General features: G+C 40.4%; 3 protein-coding genes across 3 annotated transcripts; 2 read left to right on the plus strand and 1 right to left on the minus strand.

Annotated features, from left to right (window-relative positions):
* The first annotated feature begins 677 nt into the window (after positions 1-677).
* rpf1 (ribosome production factor 1 homolog) lies at positions 678-5685 on the plus strand. Its single transcript, XM_031756210.2, has 9 exons — positions 678-1012; positions 1908-1964; positions 2349-2429; positions 2520-2615; positions 3004-3157; positions 3317-3399; positions 4429-4610; positions 4706-4832; positions 5049-5685. Exons 1-9 carry the CDS (start codon positions 785-787, stop codon positions 5088-5090), a joined length of 1050 nt encoding a protein of 349 aa, XP_031612070.1. The 5' UTR covers positions 678-784; the 3' UTR covers positions 5091-5685.
* On the minus strand, positions 5496-7143 carry LOC116333070 (guanine nucleotide-binding protein G(I)/G(S)/G(O) subunit gamma-5). Its single transcript, XM_031756211.2, has 3 exons — positions 6915-7143; positions 6620-6771; positions 5496-5805 (listed from the first exon to the last, which is right to left on the minus strand). The coding sequence occupies exons 1-2, from the start codon at positions 6993-6995 to the stop codon at positions 6646-6648; spliced, it is 207 nt and encodes a 68-aa protein (XP_031612071.1). The 5' UTR covers positions 6996-7143; the 3' UTR covers positions 5496-5805; positions 6620-6645.
* On the plus strand, positions 5813-17318 carry spata1 (spermatogenesis associated 1). Its single transcript, XM_031756220.2, has 13 exons — positions 5813-6244; positions 12090-12304; positions 12426-12532; positions 12943-13060; positions 13250-13303; positions 13412-13808; positions 14916-15081; positions 15161-15221; positions 15364-15475; positions 15547-15672; positions 15899-16074; positions 16823-16921; positions 17051-17318. The coding sequence occupies exons 2-13, from the start codon at positions 12245-12247 to the stop codon at positions 17204-17206; spliced, it is 1632 nt and encodes a 543-aa protein (XP_031612080.1). The 5' UTR covers positions 5813-6244; positions 12090-12244; the 3' UTR covers positions 17207-17318.
* The last annotated feature ends 31 nt before the right edge of the window (positions 17319-17349 follow it).

The raw sequence follows: 17349 nt of genomic DNA on the forward strand, positions 1-17349 counted from the left end.
CAGCATGGCTGTTGAGAAAGAGAACCACAGATTAAATGTTTGGTTTGAGAGTGCTGAGGAAGAAGTGTGTCGAAAAGAGCCGTGCGATGGTTTTGTGGATCTATAGAAAGCATATGATAGGGTGTTGTACTGTATGAGGAGTGAGGGTGGTGAAGTTGTGAGGTGTGTGGTAGAAGTGACAGATGGGTTTGGATTACATCAGGGATCGTCTCTGAGCATCTTCTTGTTTGCAGTTGAGATGGATGGATGGCAGATGAGGACAGGCAGGAGTCTCTGTAGACTGTGATGCTCACAGATGACATTGTGTTCTGCAGTGAGAGTATGAAGTAGTTGGATGAAAGCCTGGAGAGGAGCGGTATGTTCTGGAGAGCAGAGGAATGATAGCCAGTAGAAGCCAGACAGAGACGGGTGTTAACAGTGAAGATGATTGGACTAGAGGTTTGAATAACTAGGGTCAAATAAAGCCATGGAAAGTGCTCAAAAGAGGTGAAATAGAGAGAGTGTAGGCAGGGTGGAGTCGGTGGAGGACGAGTATCAGGAGGGTTTCTGACAGAACATTACATAAAGCTGTGGTATTGCAAAAAAGGGCTGTGTTTAGGTTCTGCTCCGTTTCCCTACTTTAAAGAGGGCTATCTTTCTCCTCCTCACCACTAGAGGTCACACTTTTTCTTCACCGAGTCTTCATTCGGCCACTTCCTGTTTCACCGGAAGTGAATACGCGAACGGGGTGCTGCTTCCAGTACACACACGTGAGAAACAATCCAAAACAGACAGCAGATACAAGATGGACATTACAGAGGTCTCAACGAGTCAGGACGGCAAAGGAAAGAAGGGCAAGAAAGCGAAGAAGAAGAGCGCGGAGGTTGATGGGGAAGGCAGCGCGGTGGAGGAGAAAAAGATGGTGAAGAGCGAGCTGGCTGTTGCCTTTCCTCCCACCTTCAGCGTGTCAGAAATCAAGAATAAACAGCGAAGACACTTCATGTTCATGAAACTCAAGCAGGAGAAGAGAAAGGTAAGGATACTGGGTCATGGCTGGTAATGGGGGAGCTTCCGGTACCTGGGACACTCACGTGCCAGTTTATTAGGTACAGCGGTGCGTTAAAACTGGATGAAAGTGATCCGTTTTACATTAGCAAGACTCCAGTACATTTCAGTAGAACTGTTAATTTAAGGGAATACGCTTAGATTTCATGATCAACATAAGAATATCAATGTCTCGTTTTAGCATGTGTTTGTTTTTGTAGGGTATAACAGTGTCAGTAAACGTCACCAGAGCCCATGTTACGTGTGTCGTTAGGCTGCTTGTTTTGCTTGGGTCCAGTTTATTTAAACTATGACTCGTTATGTGCTGCTTAACTCACCACTAATAATATTACATTAAAGTGATGTATAGTCAGGGTGGGTCTCCTTGTACTTTTATTTATGAGGGGAAAAAACAACCAAACTAAAATCATTAGGATCAGCGTGCTAATATTAAAGTTGGACCCTAATCAGTGCATCCCTAAATATTAGGCACACCTCTTATTATTAATAACTTTAAAAATATGTTAAAAACTCAAAGTGCCTCACAATAATGACACTATATAAATAGGTAACTAGATATTTACCAGTCTATTTTTATTTTTCTTAATACTGTTATTTATATTATAATTAGGTGCAGCTTCTGATGATAATTGTATGGAATCACAATAAATTTTACGTGAGGTAACAAATGGCCAGGTTCACTGGTTGTGACTCATAGAACAAGGTATATACAATCATGCATACATCCATCATAGTTGCAACTATAATTTTACTTCAAACATCACTGCTTATCCAGATCAGTTCTAGCAGGAGTAATCAATAAATCACTTTATTAACTTATAAACCTCCTTGAAGATCTGTTAACTTCTAAATCTGTATTTCAGCAAAAGATGCAGCTGAGGAAAAAGAGAAGAAAAGAACGGGAAGCTTTAGGTGACAAGGTGAGTCTTCTCTTTGTTTGTTCTTCACTTATAACTACATTTTATGATGGATTAGTTAATTCTACCAATAAATCGCTGTCATGGGGATTTGATGGTAAAGAGGGGCTCAGATTAGAGCCACTAGTCCTCCAAATTAAAAGGAAGCAGTTGGTGAGGTATGTCCTACTGGGAGGGGCCGAGGGGAAGACCCAGGACATGCTGGAAAGATTATGTTTCGGCTTGGGAATGCCTCTGTGTCCCCCTGGATGAACTTGAGGAGATGGCAGGAAAGAGGGAGGTCTGGGCTTCTATGCTTAGACAGCAGTGACAGAGTGAAAGGATAAAATAAGGCAACAGCTGTAATATTTATTATTTGTACTTTATTTTATTCTGTCCCTAATGCAGGCACCACCAAAGGAGGTCCCCAAAACAATAGAAAACCAGAGGGTGTATGACGAGACAACAGTCGACCCAGAGGATGAGGAGGTATGAAGTGGGCTGAGCTTCATCAGATTATTGTTATCTTTATTTCTGAATTTGGATTAAAATGCGTATGTTTGTGTGCGTCGTATACAGATTGCTTTTGACGAGGGAACTGATGAATTCTCCGCCTACTTCAACGGGCTGACAAATCCTAAAGTGCTCATCACAACATCAGACAGACCCAGAGGGGTGAGTGGCTCCTGCTTGTCACTACAATCATTTTTATTACTCTTTTATCATTAAATATCCAGAATCTGAAAAATTATAATCTACTGGTAGATTTTGGATGATTTGAATATTATGCAGAACAGAGCATTTTCTAACAATCTCTTTACATATTTGATTATTCTTGACTTTGTTGAAAATCGAGCAGAACACAGGCTACAAGCTTACTTTTAGCTTTTGTGTAAGCGTTTGAAGCTGGTTTAGTTGTTACAGTTTAATTTCTGCACTAAAATAGGATTTATTGTCATGGTAGTTAACAATAGTTAGGCAGCCTTCTTGGTGCTAACCACTCTTCCACCTAATGTGTTGAACACAGTGATTTGTGCCACATCATCTAATTTCTCTCTTGCAGAGGACGGTGAGGTTTTGCGAGCAGCTGGCCACAGTCATCCCAAATGCCCACGTATACTACAGAAGAGGTTTGGCCCTGAAGAGGATCATACCGCAGTGCGTCGCCAGGAACTTTACCTATCTCATGGTCATCAATGAGGATCGACAAGTGCCCAGTATCCTTAAAGGCAACTGTGCAAGCTCTAGTTCTTTCTGTAAAGTCTCATTTTGACCAAATGCTGCTGATAATTATGCAAGTTGCAAAATCAAACCATGGAAATCTTTGATGCAGTCAGCTGTTTTCTAATGCAGAGATCCTTAACCATTAATTAAAGACGGCATGGTTCTCTGTCACTTACCTAACGGGCCGACTGCACACTTCAAAGTTAGCAGTGTTCGACTACGCAAGGAGATGAAGGCAAGATGATAAGTCCAAACTCTTTTTCAAAATGATCCTACTTACTCACCGAGACATAATATATAAACACATGAAAAGGAAAGTACACCCTCTTTCAATTCTGAGGTTTTAGATCAGCACATAGTAAAAATTTGATCTGGTCTTCAGCAGGAGATAGAATCTCAGATGGAGAACAGCATGTAGTATTACACTGTGTACTGTTTGTACAGGAGTTAAGTTACCTGCAGGCAGCTGATAAAATGCACTTGATTAACTGATCATTAGTAAGTGTGGCCGCTCCTATAAAAGGAGGAGAAGCATTTAGGTGTGTGTTAACACAATGCCAAAACACATCAACAGCGACCTTAAAGAAGAAATTGTTGCTGCCCAAGAATTTTGGAAGGACTATACAATTTCATCATTCTACTGTGAGAAAGATTATTCACGAGTAGAAACGTTCAGGACGGTTCAGAGTCTTCCCAGGAAGTGACATCCCAGGAAATTCACTACAAGGTCAGACTGTGCGATGCTCAGATTCATTGCAAAAAAGCCAAGAGCTACATTTCAGACTGCAGGCCTCGGTTAGTAAAACATTTTAAGTCCAAAACAGTCCAGTTAGAAAAAGACTGAACAAGTATGAACTCCTCCACAATGATGTGACAGACTGACAATGTCATGTAGAAATACATACCTCATGTTATTGCTGCTAAAACTGGTTCTACAAGACACTGAATCATGTGATGCACATGGTGTTTCACACACTACTTCTGCATTTTGGTTTCTTTAAAAAAAAAAAGAAAAAAAAAGCTCACATTGTATTATGACATGTGTTGTTCATTTGAGGTTATATTAAAATAATTTTACAACCCGGTACAGTGCAAGTTATTTTTTATCACGTTTTATACTTAATAGGTTAAAGAGGTGAAACTAAAAGAGGGGGTATTTCTTCTTCACATGCTTCTGTATCCATATGTTATTCCAAACAGCGGGACACACTTTCTTAAAATTTAGTCATTTGAGATCATCTGGCTCCTTTCTTTCGTCCCGCAGAGACGAGGCAAAAATCCAACTGAACACTACCCGGAGGTGATCCTCAACAATTTCACCACTCGTTTGGGACACACCATCGGCCGTCTGTTCGCAGCCCTTTTCCCACAGGAGCCACACTTCGTTGGCAGACAGGTCGCCACCTTCCACAACCAGCGAGACTTTATCTTTTTCAGATTTCACAGGTAAATATTTTTCAACCTTCTATACTAACACAACCATCCTTTTTAAATCTTAAATTTAGAAGGCTAAATAAGTCTCTAAAAATCATCTGTAAAAGGTACATCTTCAAGAATGAGAAGAAAGTTGGTATTCAGGAGCTGGGACCACGCTTCACCCTCAAACTCCGATCTCTACAAAAAGGGACGTTCGACTCAAAGTATGGAGAGTATGAGTGGGTGATGAAGGTGAGTCCTCCTCACTGATGGTTGTTTTTGCAGTAAAACTGTCATCAAGCCACATGCACATTTGCCTTTAAGCAACCTGTTTGCTGTCAGTTTCTACTTTGCCAGTCATGTTATTACAGTCTAGTTCAACATTTAAATGTGGAAGATTAAAAGAAAAACGCATTTTCTGTTACACAAGCTTTTCCCACTAAGCTTAAATATCCTTTTTGATTTCAGCGTCATGAGATGGAAGCCTGCAGACGAAAGTTCCAGCTTTGAGAAAATAAAAATCTTCCTCCTGGTCAGATGGGAATGATCTTGTCTGTTATCCAAGATACTTCAGCTGTTTGTGGACTTGCTCAAATTGACTTTATACCCTGACAACTGTTAAGTCTTCAACAACAGCTCAAATTTCCCTTAAAAGTATAATTTCCAGCCTTTATTTTAACATGACCTCCTCATGGACATCAAAGGGCTGAGTCTAATTGTTGGACCGTGAAATGCCCGAGAAGACATGCAGCATCCTGATTCTCTATAAATGCTGCCTGTGTTTTAAACGCTTTAAAAATGTGACCTGCTCTGACCACATAAATGCAAACATACACCTGGTCCATCCTGGTTTGTGTGACTGATAGACGGAGCTTAAGACGTGTGTATATTGTTATTCTAATAAAACATTTACTGTTTAAGTTGTGAATAAAGGTATTTATTTTTGTTCAGGCATGAAAAATACACATTTCAAAAGGCACATGTTAGTATGGGTTAGTTCTATGCAAATAGCTTAAGACGTATTTGTGCTAAAACCACTTGGAAAGGTTTCCACGTTAGATTTGATAAAAGGAAAAAGTTAAAAAAAAAAAAAAAAAAAAAAAAAGAAGAAGAAAAAAGTCAGTCGTTTGGCCCAAGTTCCCTAACGCTCCTGAGTCGATTCCAGTCCATGATGCAGGATCCTGATCCTGAAACCCCGTTCCACAAAGCACCACAATGTCAACACCTGCAGAAATGTTTACGATCATTAGTAATGCAAAATTTTTTATCCATACAGCACCAACTCACGACAACAGTGGTCTCAAGGTGATTTATATTGCAAGGTAAAGACCCTAAAAACAGACGAGCCCTCTATGAGCAAGTACTTGGCGACAGTGTTAATAAAGAACTCCCTTTTAACAGAACGGGGCTCAGGGTAATCAGAGAGATGGGACAAAAGGGAAATTATAGGGGCCAAAGCATTGAGACTAAGGGTGTGAAAAGTTTGTTTTCCCTATAAAGCAGGCTGCAAAGAATGTAAACAATGCAGAAATGCACAGTATTTTATAAGCATTACTGCAAAAGCAAAGTTAAACCACTCCGACCTGCTTATAAATGATTTTAGAAAAACTGAACGTGAGTGATGGGCTGAGGACAAACGTTAAAGCTCTACCTGAACTTTATAGGTGAGAAAAGTCTAGAAATTAAAGGTGCGAGTCCAAGCACCGCTGTAACTCGATTTGTTTTTAGTTGACTGTAGTAGAGCAGCCTCGACAAGCTGACTGGAAATAGTTAATAACTGATATTTTATGGAAGAGTAAATTTTAAACTATCATTGAATTAAAAGCGCTTGATTTTAATAGTTTAAAATTAGACTACTTTTCAAGAAAGTGCATTTTGTACTGGTTTCAGTTTCGTAACTTGTTGCCATTACTCAACGTTATGTCTCTTGGCCGGACAAAACATCAAAACGTACTTTATGGAGTCTCCACAGAACGTGAGGTTATTTTAATCGTACAAAAATATAAAAAAGAGGCAGCCTGAGAACCAGCTGTACTCACACAGGCGGAGGGTCGGCCTGTCGGTGCTATAGGAAGGAGCAGACTTTCTGCGGTCTGAAGGGGTTGTTGCTGGACGACATGCCGGTGAGCAGAGGGTCCTGTTGGGCGTTCTGGAGGCAGAACTGCTGCAGGTCCGCAGCGGCCTGGGACACCTGTGGTTGGGAAATAGTTGAGGCAAGCTACTGCTGCGTAACTACAACTACAATCGCTATTCAAATGAAGAGAGACTCCTTTAATAGACGACAGAGAAACAGTACACGCCCTACAATAGTAACGTAGCAATTTTAACCGTTACCTTAACTCTGTTAATGCCAGCTTCAAGGCGTAACTGTTGGACAACTTTCTTCATTGCTACGACGTTGGCCGATCCAGACATTGTTGAGTTGAACGATTTAAGGCTTTAAGCGGCGAATGTAAAAGTTTTACCTAGAAAATTGGTTGTTGCTAGCTCACTTGCTAACTACTTCATCAACAATGAGCTTCCGGTTTTGTTTAAAGGCGTGTCAAGTACTGCTGCCTTCGCGTGAAGTTCGAAATTGTCAACTTTTCGATCTCTTTACTTCACTGTTTTGTAAACAATAGAAACCTCACAGTAGAATAGTTTTTCGTTACTTTGAAAACGAGATTCATAAAGCATATAATCATCGCCTTTGTTATGTATTTCCAGACGGTTTCTCGAAAACTCACCAACAACACAAGTTCAATTTAAGTTTTAAAAATTACAACTCCCACAAATACCAGAAAGGAGCGCCAGATAAATGGAAATTCCGCCCCCTGGTGTTGAAAACGCTTCCATACCCTTTCCACACACACACACACACACACACACACACACACACACACACACACACACATTATTGTGTGGATGCTTTATGCATCCACACTATTGAGTTCCTGTTTCTCTTTATTCTTTATACTTTATTATTCTAGTTGCCACTTTTTGTACGTTTTTTGGCACTTAACTACTTTAACAATTTTCAGCCGATTTTCACCGTTCAAATTTTAAACTATTCTGCTATTTCTGCTAATGATGGCTATGACTTTTGGTATTTTATGCTATTATACTTTTTAAAATATTAAGCTTTTTCCTTTAATTTGTCCCATTGAAATGAATGGGAAACTTCTGCCATTCTGCTAAAACTTGCTTGTTTTTGAAACTTAACTACTTTTTCCTACTTTCACGTAGAACAACCATTCAAACTTTAAAATGTTCTCAAATTATTGGGCTATTCAGGAATAAATCAGCTTTTTCAAATCTTTTATCGTTTTATTTTTATGCCTCTTAAAGTTTTGAGTTGCAAATTGTGATTTTTCACAAAATACATGCGTTGTTATGGTTGCTATGCACTTGGCTTCCAGTGTGCCACTGAAGGTTTTGCAGTCTTCTCTTCATGTCCGAACAACTTCTTGCTACTTACTCAATTTTCACTCAACTTCCACAAATTATACATCAAAACGTAGGTATTTTTGCTGGCTTTCCGAAGATGTCACTATCATGGTTGTCAGATTTATAGAATTTTGGCAAATCTCCTCAGACCAACACAAAGTCGTAAAACTCTCCATAGAAAGTCAATGGAGAGCTTGTTCAAAATCACCGCTTGATTTCTGTAATGAGAGGCATATTCGAATCGTCATATCTCCTTAACGAAGCAAAGTTAAGAAATAAGGCTTGTCCCGTATATCTTCAGACACTCCTGGCGCTCACAATTCAAAATTTTTTTCTCACCTATTACCGTTCTGAAATGAGTTAGACTTGTTTGAGGGTAGGAAATTAGTCCTTCGCTCAGATTTCTTCAGATTTCAAACTCTGGAAATGAACCACTTTTTTCTCTCGTCATATCTTTTGATGGATTTCCACAGAGACCTGAAAATTTCCATGACTGTTCACCAAAGCCTGCTTTCTCTTACGGTGAAAAAATGATATTGATACTCCAAATAGATTTAGAGTTAGAAAGCGTTGTTTGAGGGCAAGTCAAGGCAGTTTTGCTTTGCTCTACTCAGTTATGGTGCATTAGAAGTCAAATATCTTTAATAATTCATATTTTAATGATAAATTGTCAACACTTTAAGATTCCCCATCTCTTCTGAACAAAGCGGTGTAAGAATGACTGTTCTAGCCCCTACGGTTAGGAAATTATGGCCATTTGTTTGAGAGGAATCCTCACTATGAGAAATTCACTGCAGAAATCCTGTCTCTGTGCTCTGTGTGTGTAAAAACGGCTGCACCTGTTTTGGCGGGAAAAAGTGCACAGGCTCTCTGATTGGTGGATTCAAATTCAGCAGCTCCCAGGCTGCTATTGACTGAGCTAGAAACTTACTTCTCTCTCCTGTGTGTGTGTGTGTGTGTGTGTGTGTGTGTGTGTGTGTGTGTGTGTGTGTGAGTCTGTGTGTGTGTGTGTGTGTGTGTGTGTGTGTGACAGAGAGAGAGAGAGAGAGAGAGAAAGCCTTTTTATGGGATGATCTCATTGTAAGATTTAAATTCAATATATTTAGACTGGTTGACTGAATTGGATCTTGTGTGTGCGTGTGTGTGTGTGTTTCTGTGTGTGTGTGTGTGTGTGTGTGTGTGTGTGTGTGTGTGTGACAGAGAGAGAGAGAGAGAGAGAAACCCTTTTATGGGATGATCTCATTGTAAGATTCAAATTCAATATATTTAGACTGGTTGACTGAATTGGACCTTGTGTGTGTGTGTGTGTGTGTGTGTGAGAGAGAGAGAGAGAGAGAGAGAGAAAGGCTTGTTATGGGATGATATCATTGTAAAATTTAAATTCAACATATTTAGACTGGTTGACTGAATTGGATCTGTGTGTGTGTGTGTGTTTGTGTGTGTGTGTGACAGAGAGAGAGAGAGAGAGAGAGAGAGAGAGAGAGAGAGAGAGAAAGGCTTGTTATGGGATGATATCATTGTAAAATTTAAATTCAACATATTTAGACTGGTTGACTGAATTGGACCTTGTGTTGTGTGTGTGTGTGTGTGTGTGTGTGTGTGTGTGTGTGTGTGTGTGTGTGTGTGTGTGAAAGCCTTTTATGGGATGATATCATTGTAAAATTTAAATTCAACATATTTAGACTGGTTGACTGAATTGGATCTTGTGTGTGTGTGTGTGTGTGTGTGTGTGTGTGTGTGTGTGTGTGTGTGTGTGTGTGTGTGTGTGACAGAGAGAGAGAGAGAGAGACAGAGAAAGCCTTTTTATGGGATGATCTCATTGTAAGATTCAAAATCAATATATTTAGACTGGTTGACTGAATTGGATCTTGTTTGTGTGTGTGTGTGTGTGACAGAGAGAGAGAGAGAGAGAAGCCTTTTATGGGATGATCTCATTGTAAGATTCAAAATCAATATATTTAGACTGGTTGACTGAATTGGATCTTGTGTGTGTGTGTGTGTGTGTGTGTGTGTGTGTGTGTGTGTGTGTGACAGAGAGAGAGAGAGAGAGAGACAGAGAAAGCCTTTTTATGGGATGATCTCATTGTAAGATTTAAATTCAATATAGTTAGACTGGTTGACTGAATTTGATCCTGTGTGTGTCTGTCTGTGCATGTGTGTTACCATATGTGTACATATTTGTGGTTGTGTGACTGTTATACTTTTTTTTTGCTGGTTTTTTTTTTTCATTTAACAATTACATTTGAGGGACCCTTAGCATGTTCAGGATTTTTCAGCTGTCCATTTTGCTTTTCCAATTTTTCTATTTAGGTTATTACTATTGTGCTAAGTCATAGCATTTCTGCTGCTTTCAGTATTTGTGCTAAATACAGCATTTCTGCTAAATCATACTATTTCTTCTATTTCATCAGATTTGTGCTAAATATAGTGTTTCTGCTACAAAATAGTATTTCTGCCACATATAGTATTTTTGATTAATTATAGTTTTTCTACCAAATCATAGTACAGTTTTACTGCTTTTTATATGGCTTCTAAGACAACCAATCATATCCGAGGGCTTGCACATTCAAATTTGCATATTGTTGCCTTCATGGCTTCCCAGCCAGCCAATCATATCTTAGGCCTTGCACATTCAAATTTGCATATTGGGGCAATCATGGCTTCTAAGACAACCAATCATCTATGTCATATATCTATGATATTTCATATTTTTTATTTTAAATGGTCAACATTTCAAGATTCTCCCATGTCTTCTGAACACAACGGTCTAAGAATGACCGTTTAGCCCCTCGGTTAGGAATTTATGGCTGTTTGTTTGAGGGAGTCCTCACTATGAGAAATAGACTGCAAAAATCCTGTCTCTCTCTGTGCTGTAAAGCCTGCACTTGGTGCACCAGTTTTGGCAGGAAAAAGCACACAGCCCCTCTGATTGGTGGATTCAAATTGAGAATCTCACAGCTGTTTGACTGACCTAGAAACATGCTGTTAACAGCCCCTGTTCACTTGCTGATGCTATGTGTGTGTGTGCGCCTGAGTGTGGGTGTGAGTGTGTGTGTGTGTGTGTGTGTGTGTGTGTGTGTGTGTGTGAGAGAGAGAGAGAGAGAGAGAGAGAAAGAAAGACACACAAAGCCCTTTTTAGGGCAGCATCTCATTGTTGGATAAAAATATAATATATTCAGACTGGTTGACTGGCATAGACCCTGTGTGTGTGTCTCTCTCTGTACATCTGTGTATCCATATTTGATTTTATGTGTATTTGTTGATTTGTGTATCCATATTTAATTTTGTGTGTATCTGTTGGCTGTTCTTGTTTGTATTTCTAAATGTATTTTTATTTTATTTTTCACAGGTGAACAAAAATTAGTTTTGAGCAAACTTAACCATGTTCCTTTTTTATTCAGCTTGTCATTTTACCTTTCCAATATTTTCACTTAAGTTATTACTATTCTGCTCAATCATAGTATCTGTTCTAAATCATTGTTATTGAGCTATATTGTAGGATTTCTGCTAAATCATAGTATTTCTACTATATTATATTTTTCTTTCTAAATATATCATTTCTGCTATAGAGTAGTATTTCTGTAATGTTTAAGAATGTTTGGCTAAATATATTCTTTCTGTTATCTTATACTATTTCTCCGAAATTCTTGTATTTTTGGGAAGTTATCGTGTTTCTGGTAAGTTACAATATTTCTGCTAAGTTCTGCTATGCTATTGTATTTCTGCCAAGTATTATGTTTCCTCTAAGATATTGCAGTTCTGCTAAGTTACTACATTTTAGCAACGTTCCTTTGCTTCTGCAAAGTTTTTACAATTTCTGCAACTTTTCAGCTTTTTCAGCTAGTTTCAGCTGACAGCTTCAGCATTCCAGCATCCACACTGCATTTTCGCAGGAAATGCAAATTTTTCTAGTTTATCTCTCTCTCTCTCTCTCTCTCTCTCTCTCTCTATATATATATAGAGAGAGATATATAGATATATATATAGATATATATATCTATATATATATCTATATATATAGATATATATATACACACCCTAGTGGTCATCGCAGATGAGCGGCTTCGTGTTTTTTCTCTGCAGCTATGATCCGCGGCAGAGCAACCACTGCTGGCACTCTCATAAAAGAAACTTCACTGGACGACTGAGTGTGTTTGATTACTGCAGACTGTAACTTAGCAGTGCACGCCCTCAGAGCACAAAAACGGAAATCTTCCAGTGTTTCTGTTTCTTCTTTAATGGAGCTGTCTTGCGCGTCAGCGAGATATATAGAGGACAGGAGACCTCACAGCTGCAAGGTATTTTCTTCTTTTTTTCTTTTTAAGGATGAAATAAAATAACAAAGTTATTTTTTCAAGCAAGCAGACACACGCCTGATGATGCAAACCGACCGTGTTATCATTTTGCATTCGTGTGCAGCTTCTGGAGCTCCATGTGCTGTTTGTGCCAGCTGACCAGTGGAATGTGAAGCTCAATAAAGTCCCTGCTGAAGCCACAGAGAGCTTCATATCAGCCGGCTTCATCAGGTGAAACTGCTGCAAATGTTTGTTTTAATATAGAAAACTCAAGATAAGGATTGTTTAACACTTCTCGACTGCACGTCCACTGTGCAGACATATATAAAAGAAACTGAGATATGTTGTATTACTTAGGCTTTGTTCTTAGGAAATTCGGTAACGTAATTGTCTGATAACAATGTCAGACTGCTTTAACATTGTTCAGTGCTTTAAAAGTGTTGCAATGATATAATTTTTCCAAGTCTCAGTTGAAAAGTTACAGTATTACAGTTGCTGCATGTGTCATTTTGCTTTTTAAACTTGATATGTCAAATATATTTGAGCACTCGATAGCTGACATGTAGCTTTTTTCTTGATCAATCCCGACTAACATTCTTTTTTTTAACGTGGACACCACCTCTCCTTTTCTGTGACCTTAGGATTTATCCTGATGTTACCCTGAAAACTCTGAGGAGTGAGCTGGGCGCTCTCCTTGGTGCACAGAGGAGCGTCGACAAATTCTCCTTCCTTAAATGTGTGGGGCGCAGTCTGGCGCTGGTGAGTGCAGCTGGCTGTTTCGTGCTCTTTTGTAGAGCTGATTGTATTTCACCAGGCACACAATAGAGAGAATCTGCACAGACAGTTTACTGCTTGGACTAAAGGGTGTAAAATGTGTGTGCGGGCAAGTGGGGAACACACTTTTTACTGCTGTGCCTTTTACAGCCTCCAAATTCTTGTCTGCTGCAGGTCAAAGGCAAACAGGAGCAAGACCTGAAAGTGAAAGCGTTCGCCCCACCCTATGTATGTAGAGTCAGTGTTGCATACTTAAATCTAAACATTTAATCGGATGATTCTTCTTTTTATGTACTGGGTTGGTTCCAGTAACACGTTGTTGTCACCTGTCGGCAGGCCACGCAGCCGGAGCTTTACTTGCTGCCCGCTGTGGAGAATGACAGCAGCGTATGCTCCCGGTCTCTCACCCCTGACACCAGCAGCAGCTCCCCAGACCACCAGATCTATTACCACGCTCCCAAAACATGCAGCCGGGCAACAGGAACAAAGGAGCCCATCAAATTCCCCCATATCCCCCAGTATTCCCATCAGCCACCTCCCACACACCGGCTAGAAGAAGAGGAGGAGGAGGAGGAAGAGGAGGAGGAGGAAGAAGAGGATGATAGGAGCTACAACTCTTTAGAAGGAGGCGGGGAGAAGGAAGGTGAAACTCTCTCCTCCATCAGGAGAGCAGAGCAGGACTGTTTTCGAGGGCAGAAGCAAAGGGCACCCCAGCTTGCTTTGCACAGTAAAGGTAGAGTTCATCAACATTTTCACTATGAGAAGTGCAAATATATTCTTGCCCTGACATTTACTTACACCTGCTCCTAAACATGCACAAATCTGTTCACGTATGTGCTGAAAGAATAGATTCTTTCATTTAAAAAGAAAAGATTGACATATAGGAGCAAATGTGGTTAATGGGCTTCTGATTTCTTCCAGTTATGCCTAAATATCCTCATCACCAGCTAGATATTAGTTGGCCCCAAAGTTGAAACATGGGAATCTAATCTCATGTTGCAGGGAAGTATGTGAGGGTGGTGCAGGACATGTGTGAGGACACTGAGACAAAGGTAGGAGCGACATATGGATTTAAAAAGGTCCCAGGGACCTGCTCTGAGCCCCTTCTTGTTTGCAGTGGTGATGGACAGATAGATGAGTCAGGCAGAAGTCTCCGTGGACTATGGTGTTTACAGACATCATAGTCCACGAGCATACCTCCACCTTTGCAAGGCTGCAGAGGTGGAGGTATGCTCTGGAGAAATGAGGCATGAAATTCAGTTGAAGCAAGACAGAAAACATGTGAATGAGAGGGAGAAAGGTGTAAGAGTGAAGTTAGAAGGAGTAGAGATGGTGAAGGTGAAGGTCAACCATCCAAAATAAGAGAGGTGAGGAAGAGAGTGCAAACAGGGTGGAGTGGGTGGAGACAAGTGCCATTTGTGACAGAACGATGAAAGCAAGAGTGAAAGATGGACAAGATTAGAAATGAATACATTAGTGGGACATCTCAGATTGAGCAGTTTGGAGACAACGTTAGAGAGGCAAAGCTAAAATGGTTGGACATGAGCAGAGGAGGGACAGTTGATATATGGGACAAAGAATGTGCGATATGGAGCAACTAGAAAGGAAGAAAAGAGGAAGACCTCGGAGAAAGTTCATGGATGTAGTGAAGGAGGACGTGCAGAGGGTTTGTGTAACAGAAGAGGATGCACGGGTGAAATAAGAGGCAGATGATTCGCTGTGGTGACACCAAGAAGGAGCAGCCAAAAGAAGAAGTCGTCGTCTTGTATTTGATGCAATAAAATATCCCTACATTTGCTGAAACTCTTAGAAAAGACAGATGCAGTTTTTCTACTTACAGATTTCCAGCAGTGTGTGGCTGATTCAGCTCAGGTGAAGGAATTGCCAGAGAAAGAAGAAACCTGCAGAAAGAAGAAACAGAACCAAAGAGGAAACAGAGCAGCCAGACATTCAGGAGTAGCCGAGTCCCTGGAGGACAGAGATTCAGGCTTGTCCCTAACAGATGGGTACCGAGCAGCCAGCATACTGACCTGAAAACTTCTTACTCCATGGACACGACTGAAACTACCTGTGTGTGTTTTTCAGGGTTGGGAAACCAAAAGAGGAACATGCGCTGAAGTCCATCAGAAACAATCGAACAGCCGGGGTAACGTGTGACATTTAGAAAAAACACAAACTATATCTTGGGTTTGTTACATGATCATCTCCTTTTCAGTGCTCTTTGTAAAACATGGATCCACAAAAGAAAAACACTTTGCAGGATAATCTTCTGATGTTTTTCTGTGAAGCTGTCAGAAAGTCTAGCTCCGTTGTCTCAGCCTGCCAGATGCGTATCACCACCTTCAGGTTTAGACTTGGTCACCCATGAAACGGCTGCTTCTCCAGTCCTTCACACAAACAGTAAGCAGGACGAATCTGCAGGCTTTATGCTAATTGTTATTAGTACAACTGACGGGCTTTTTATTTAAAAGGGGAAGAACTAATCAGTGAAATCAAGCTGGTGCGGGAGGAGAGAAAGCAGCTGGAGAGGACGCGACAAGAGCTGCTGCGAAAGGGGAAAGACTTGTTAGCCCAGAACAGACACCGCAGGAACCAAGGTCAGCACCGAATTCAGTCATCAGTTTGTCAGCAGTGCACTGCTGCAAACATGTAACATCTCAAACTGAGGACGTTTTTATATTTTTGCTGCTTTTAAAATTTGGATAAACCCAGAGGTTTTTAATTATTCTCCAATCTGAAATTGAGTTAAAGCGCTAACAATTTAGTGAAACCTTTTGTTGTTAAAGTTGTCAACCAATTTGTCTCCGTCCTTTTAACATAAAGCACGTGACAGCTGGAAAAAGAAATATTTTGAAGCCAAGAAGGCCACAGCGCCATTGGGCGAGAACTTGAGAAACTTGAGACAAGAACTGGAGACGTTTTACAACAAAGTCCTGCATCAGCTGCAGGCCCGAGATAACAGAGCAAAGCCCAGACACCAAGGAAGATCCTCCATAAAGGTACAATCTAACCACACGATTTCCTTCTTCTTTTTTTTAAATGCATTTTCAGTATTAATATTAAAATCTCAGTGGCTCAGTTTCAGGTCTGTACAATGAACCAGGTATTACTTACAGTTTGCTAGTTCTGGGTTGGACCCCCTTTTGCTTTCAGAACTGCTTTAATTCTTTGTGCACAGATTCAACGAGATGCAGGAAACGTTCCTCAGAGATTTTGGTTCATATCAACATGATAGCATCACACAGTTCTGCAGATTTCCTGTTCCATCACATCCCAAAAACAACACTCGGCAAGGCCGTGGTGTTTAAAAAATGATGAAATGGTACTAACAGGGGCCAGTTTCTGACCCTACCATCTCAGCATTGCAGCAGAAATAGTGTTTCATCAGACCTGGCAAAACTTATCAAATCGTCTAATGTTTCCATTTTGGTGTAGCCTCAGCTTCCCTCAGGAGCGGCACAGGTGTGGCGTTCTTGCTGCTGTAGCCTTCAACCAAGCATATCTTTGTTGTAACAATTTGTTGTCTTACTATCAGCAGTCAGGTAGGAAATGGTAAACCATCTCAGTTTGAATTTCAGCAACTCATCTCCACCATGCTTACATGCCTGAACGCACCGTTTCTGCCATATGATTGGCTGATTTAGATATTTGTGTTAACGAGTAGTTGAACAGGTGTACCTAATTCAAATGGCCACTCATCCATAAAGTTTTCCACCCATAAACTTAATGACTGACTATCCCTTACAGAATGAGCTCATCATTCAGATCATGACTGAGAGCCACGAGATTGACAACCTGAAGAGGAAGGTAGAAGATGCCAAGATGAAGCTGGTAACGGAGATAAAGGTAAGTGATGTATGAAAACAGTTAAAATAGCTGAGCTGGTTGGTCAAGAGACATATCATCAATAAAATAACCTAATCGTGGAGCACAGCAGAGCTCATTTTCTTGTGTTTCCTATGAATGTTTTTCTAGTTGAGAAAACAGGCTGCCACTGAGCTCAGAGCCCTGAAGGCTGAGCTGGCTCAGAAGAAGAGTCAGTCATCTCATCCCGGCCTGATGGGAAACCCTCCACGGCACGGAGCACAAGTCCAAAGCAGCGCCACCCAGTTCAGAATAAACTGCACATGAAAAACCTGTTTTCTGGTTTAACTATTTTGGACTTGAATGTTTCTTTCTAATTAGTTATGTCATTTGATTGGACCAAAATAGTTTGCATTGTTTTATAATGTCGATTTAAATTCGTGTTTCTCAGATGATGTAAACTCTGATGT

The sequence above is a fragment of the Oreochromis aureus genome, linkage group 15 (assembly GCF_013358895.1).
Source record: "Oreochromis aureus strain Israel breed Guangdong linkage group 15, ZZ_aureus, whole genome shotgun sequence".
Taxonomy (NCBI): Eukaryota; Metazoa; Chordata; class Actinopteri; order Cichliformes; family Cichlidae; genus Oreochromis; species Oreochromis aureus.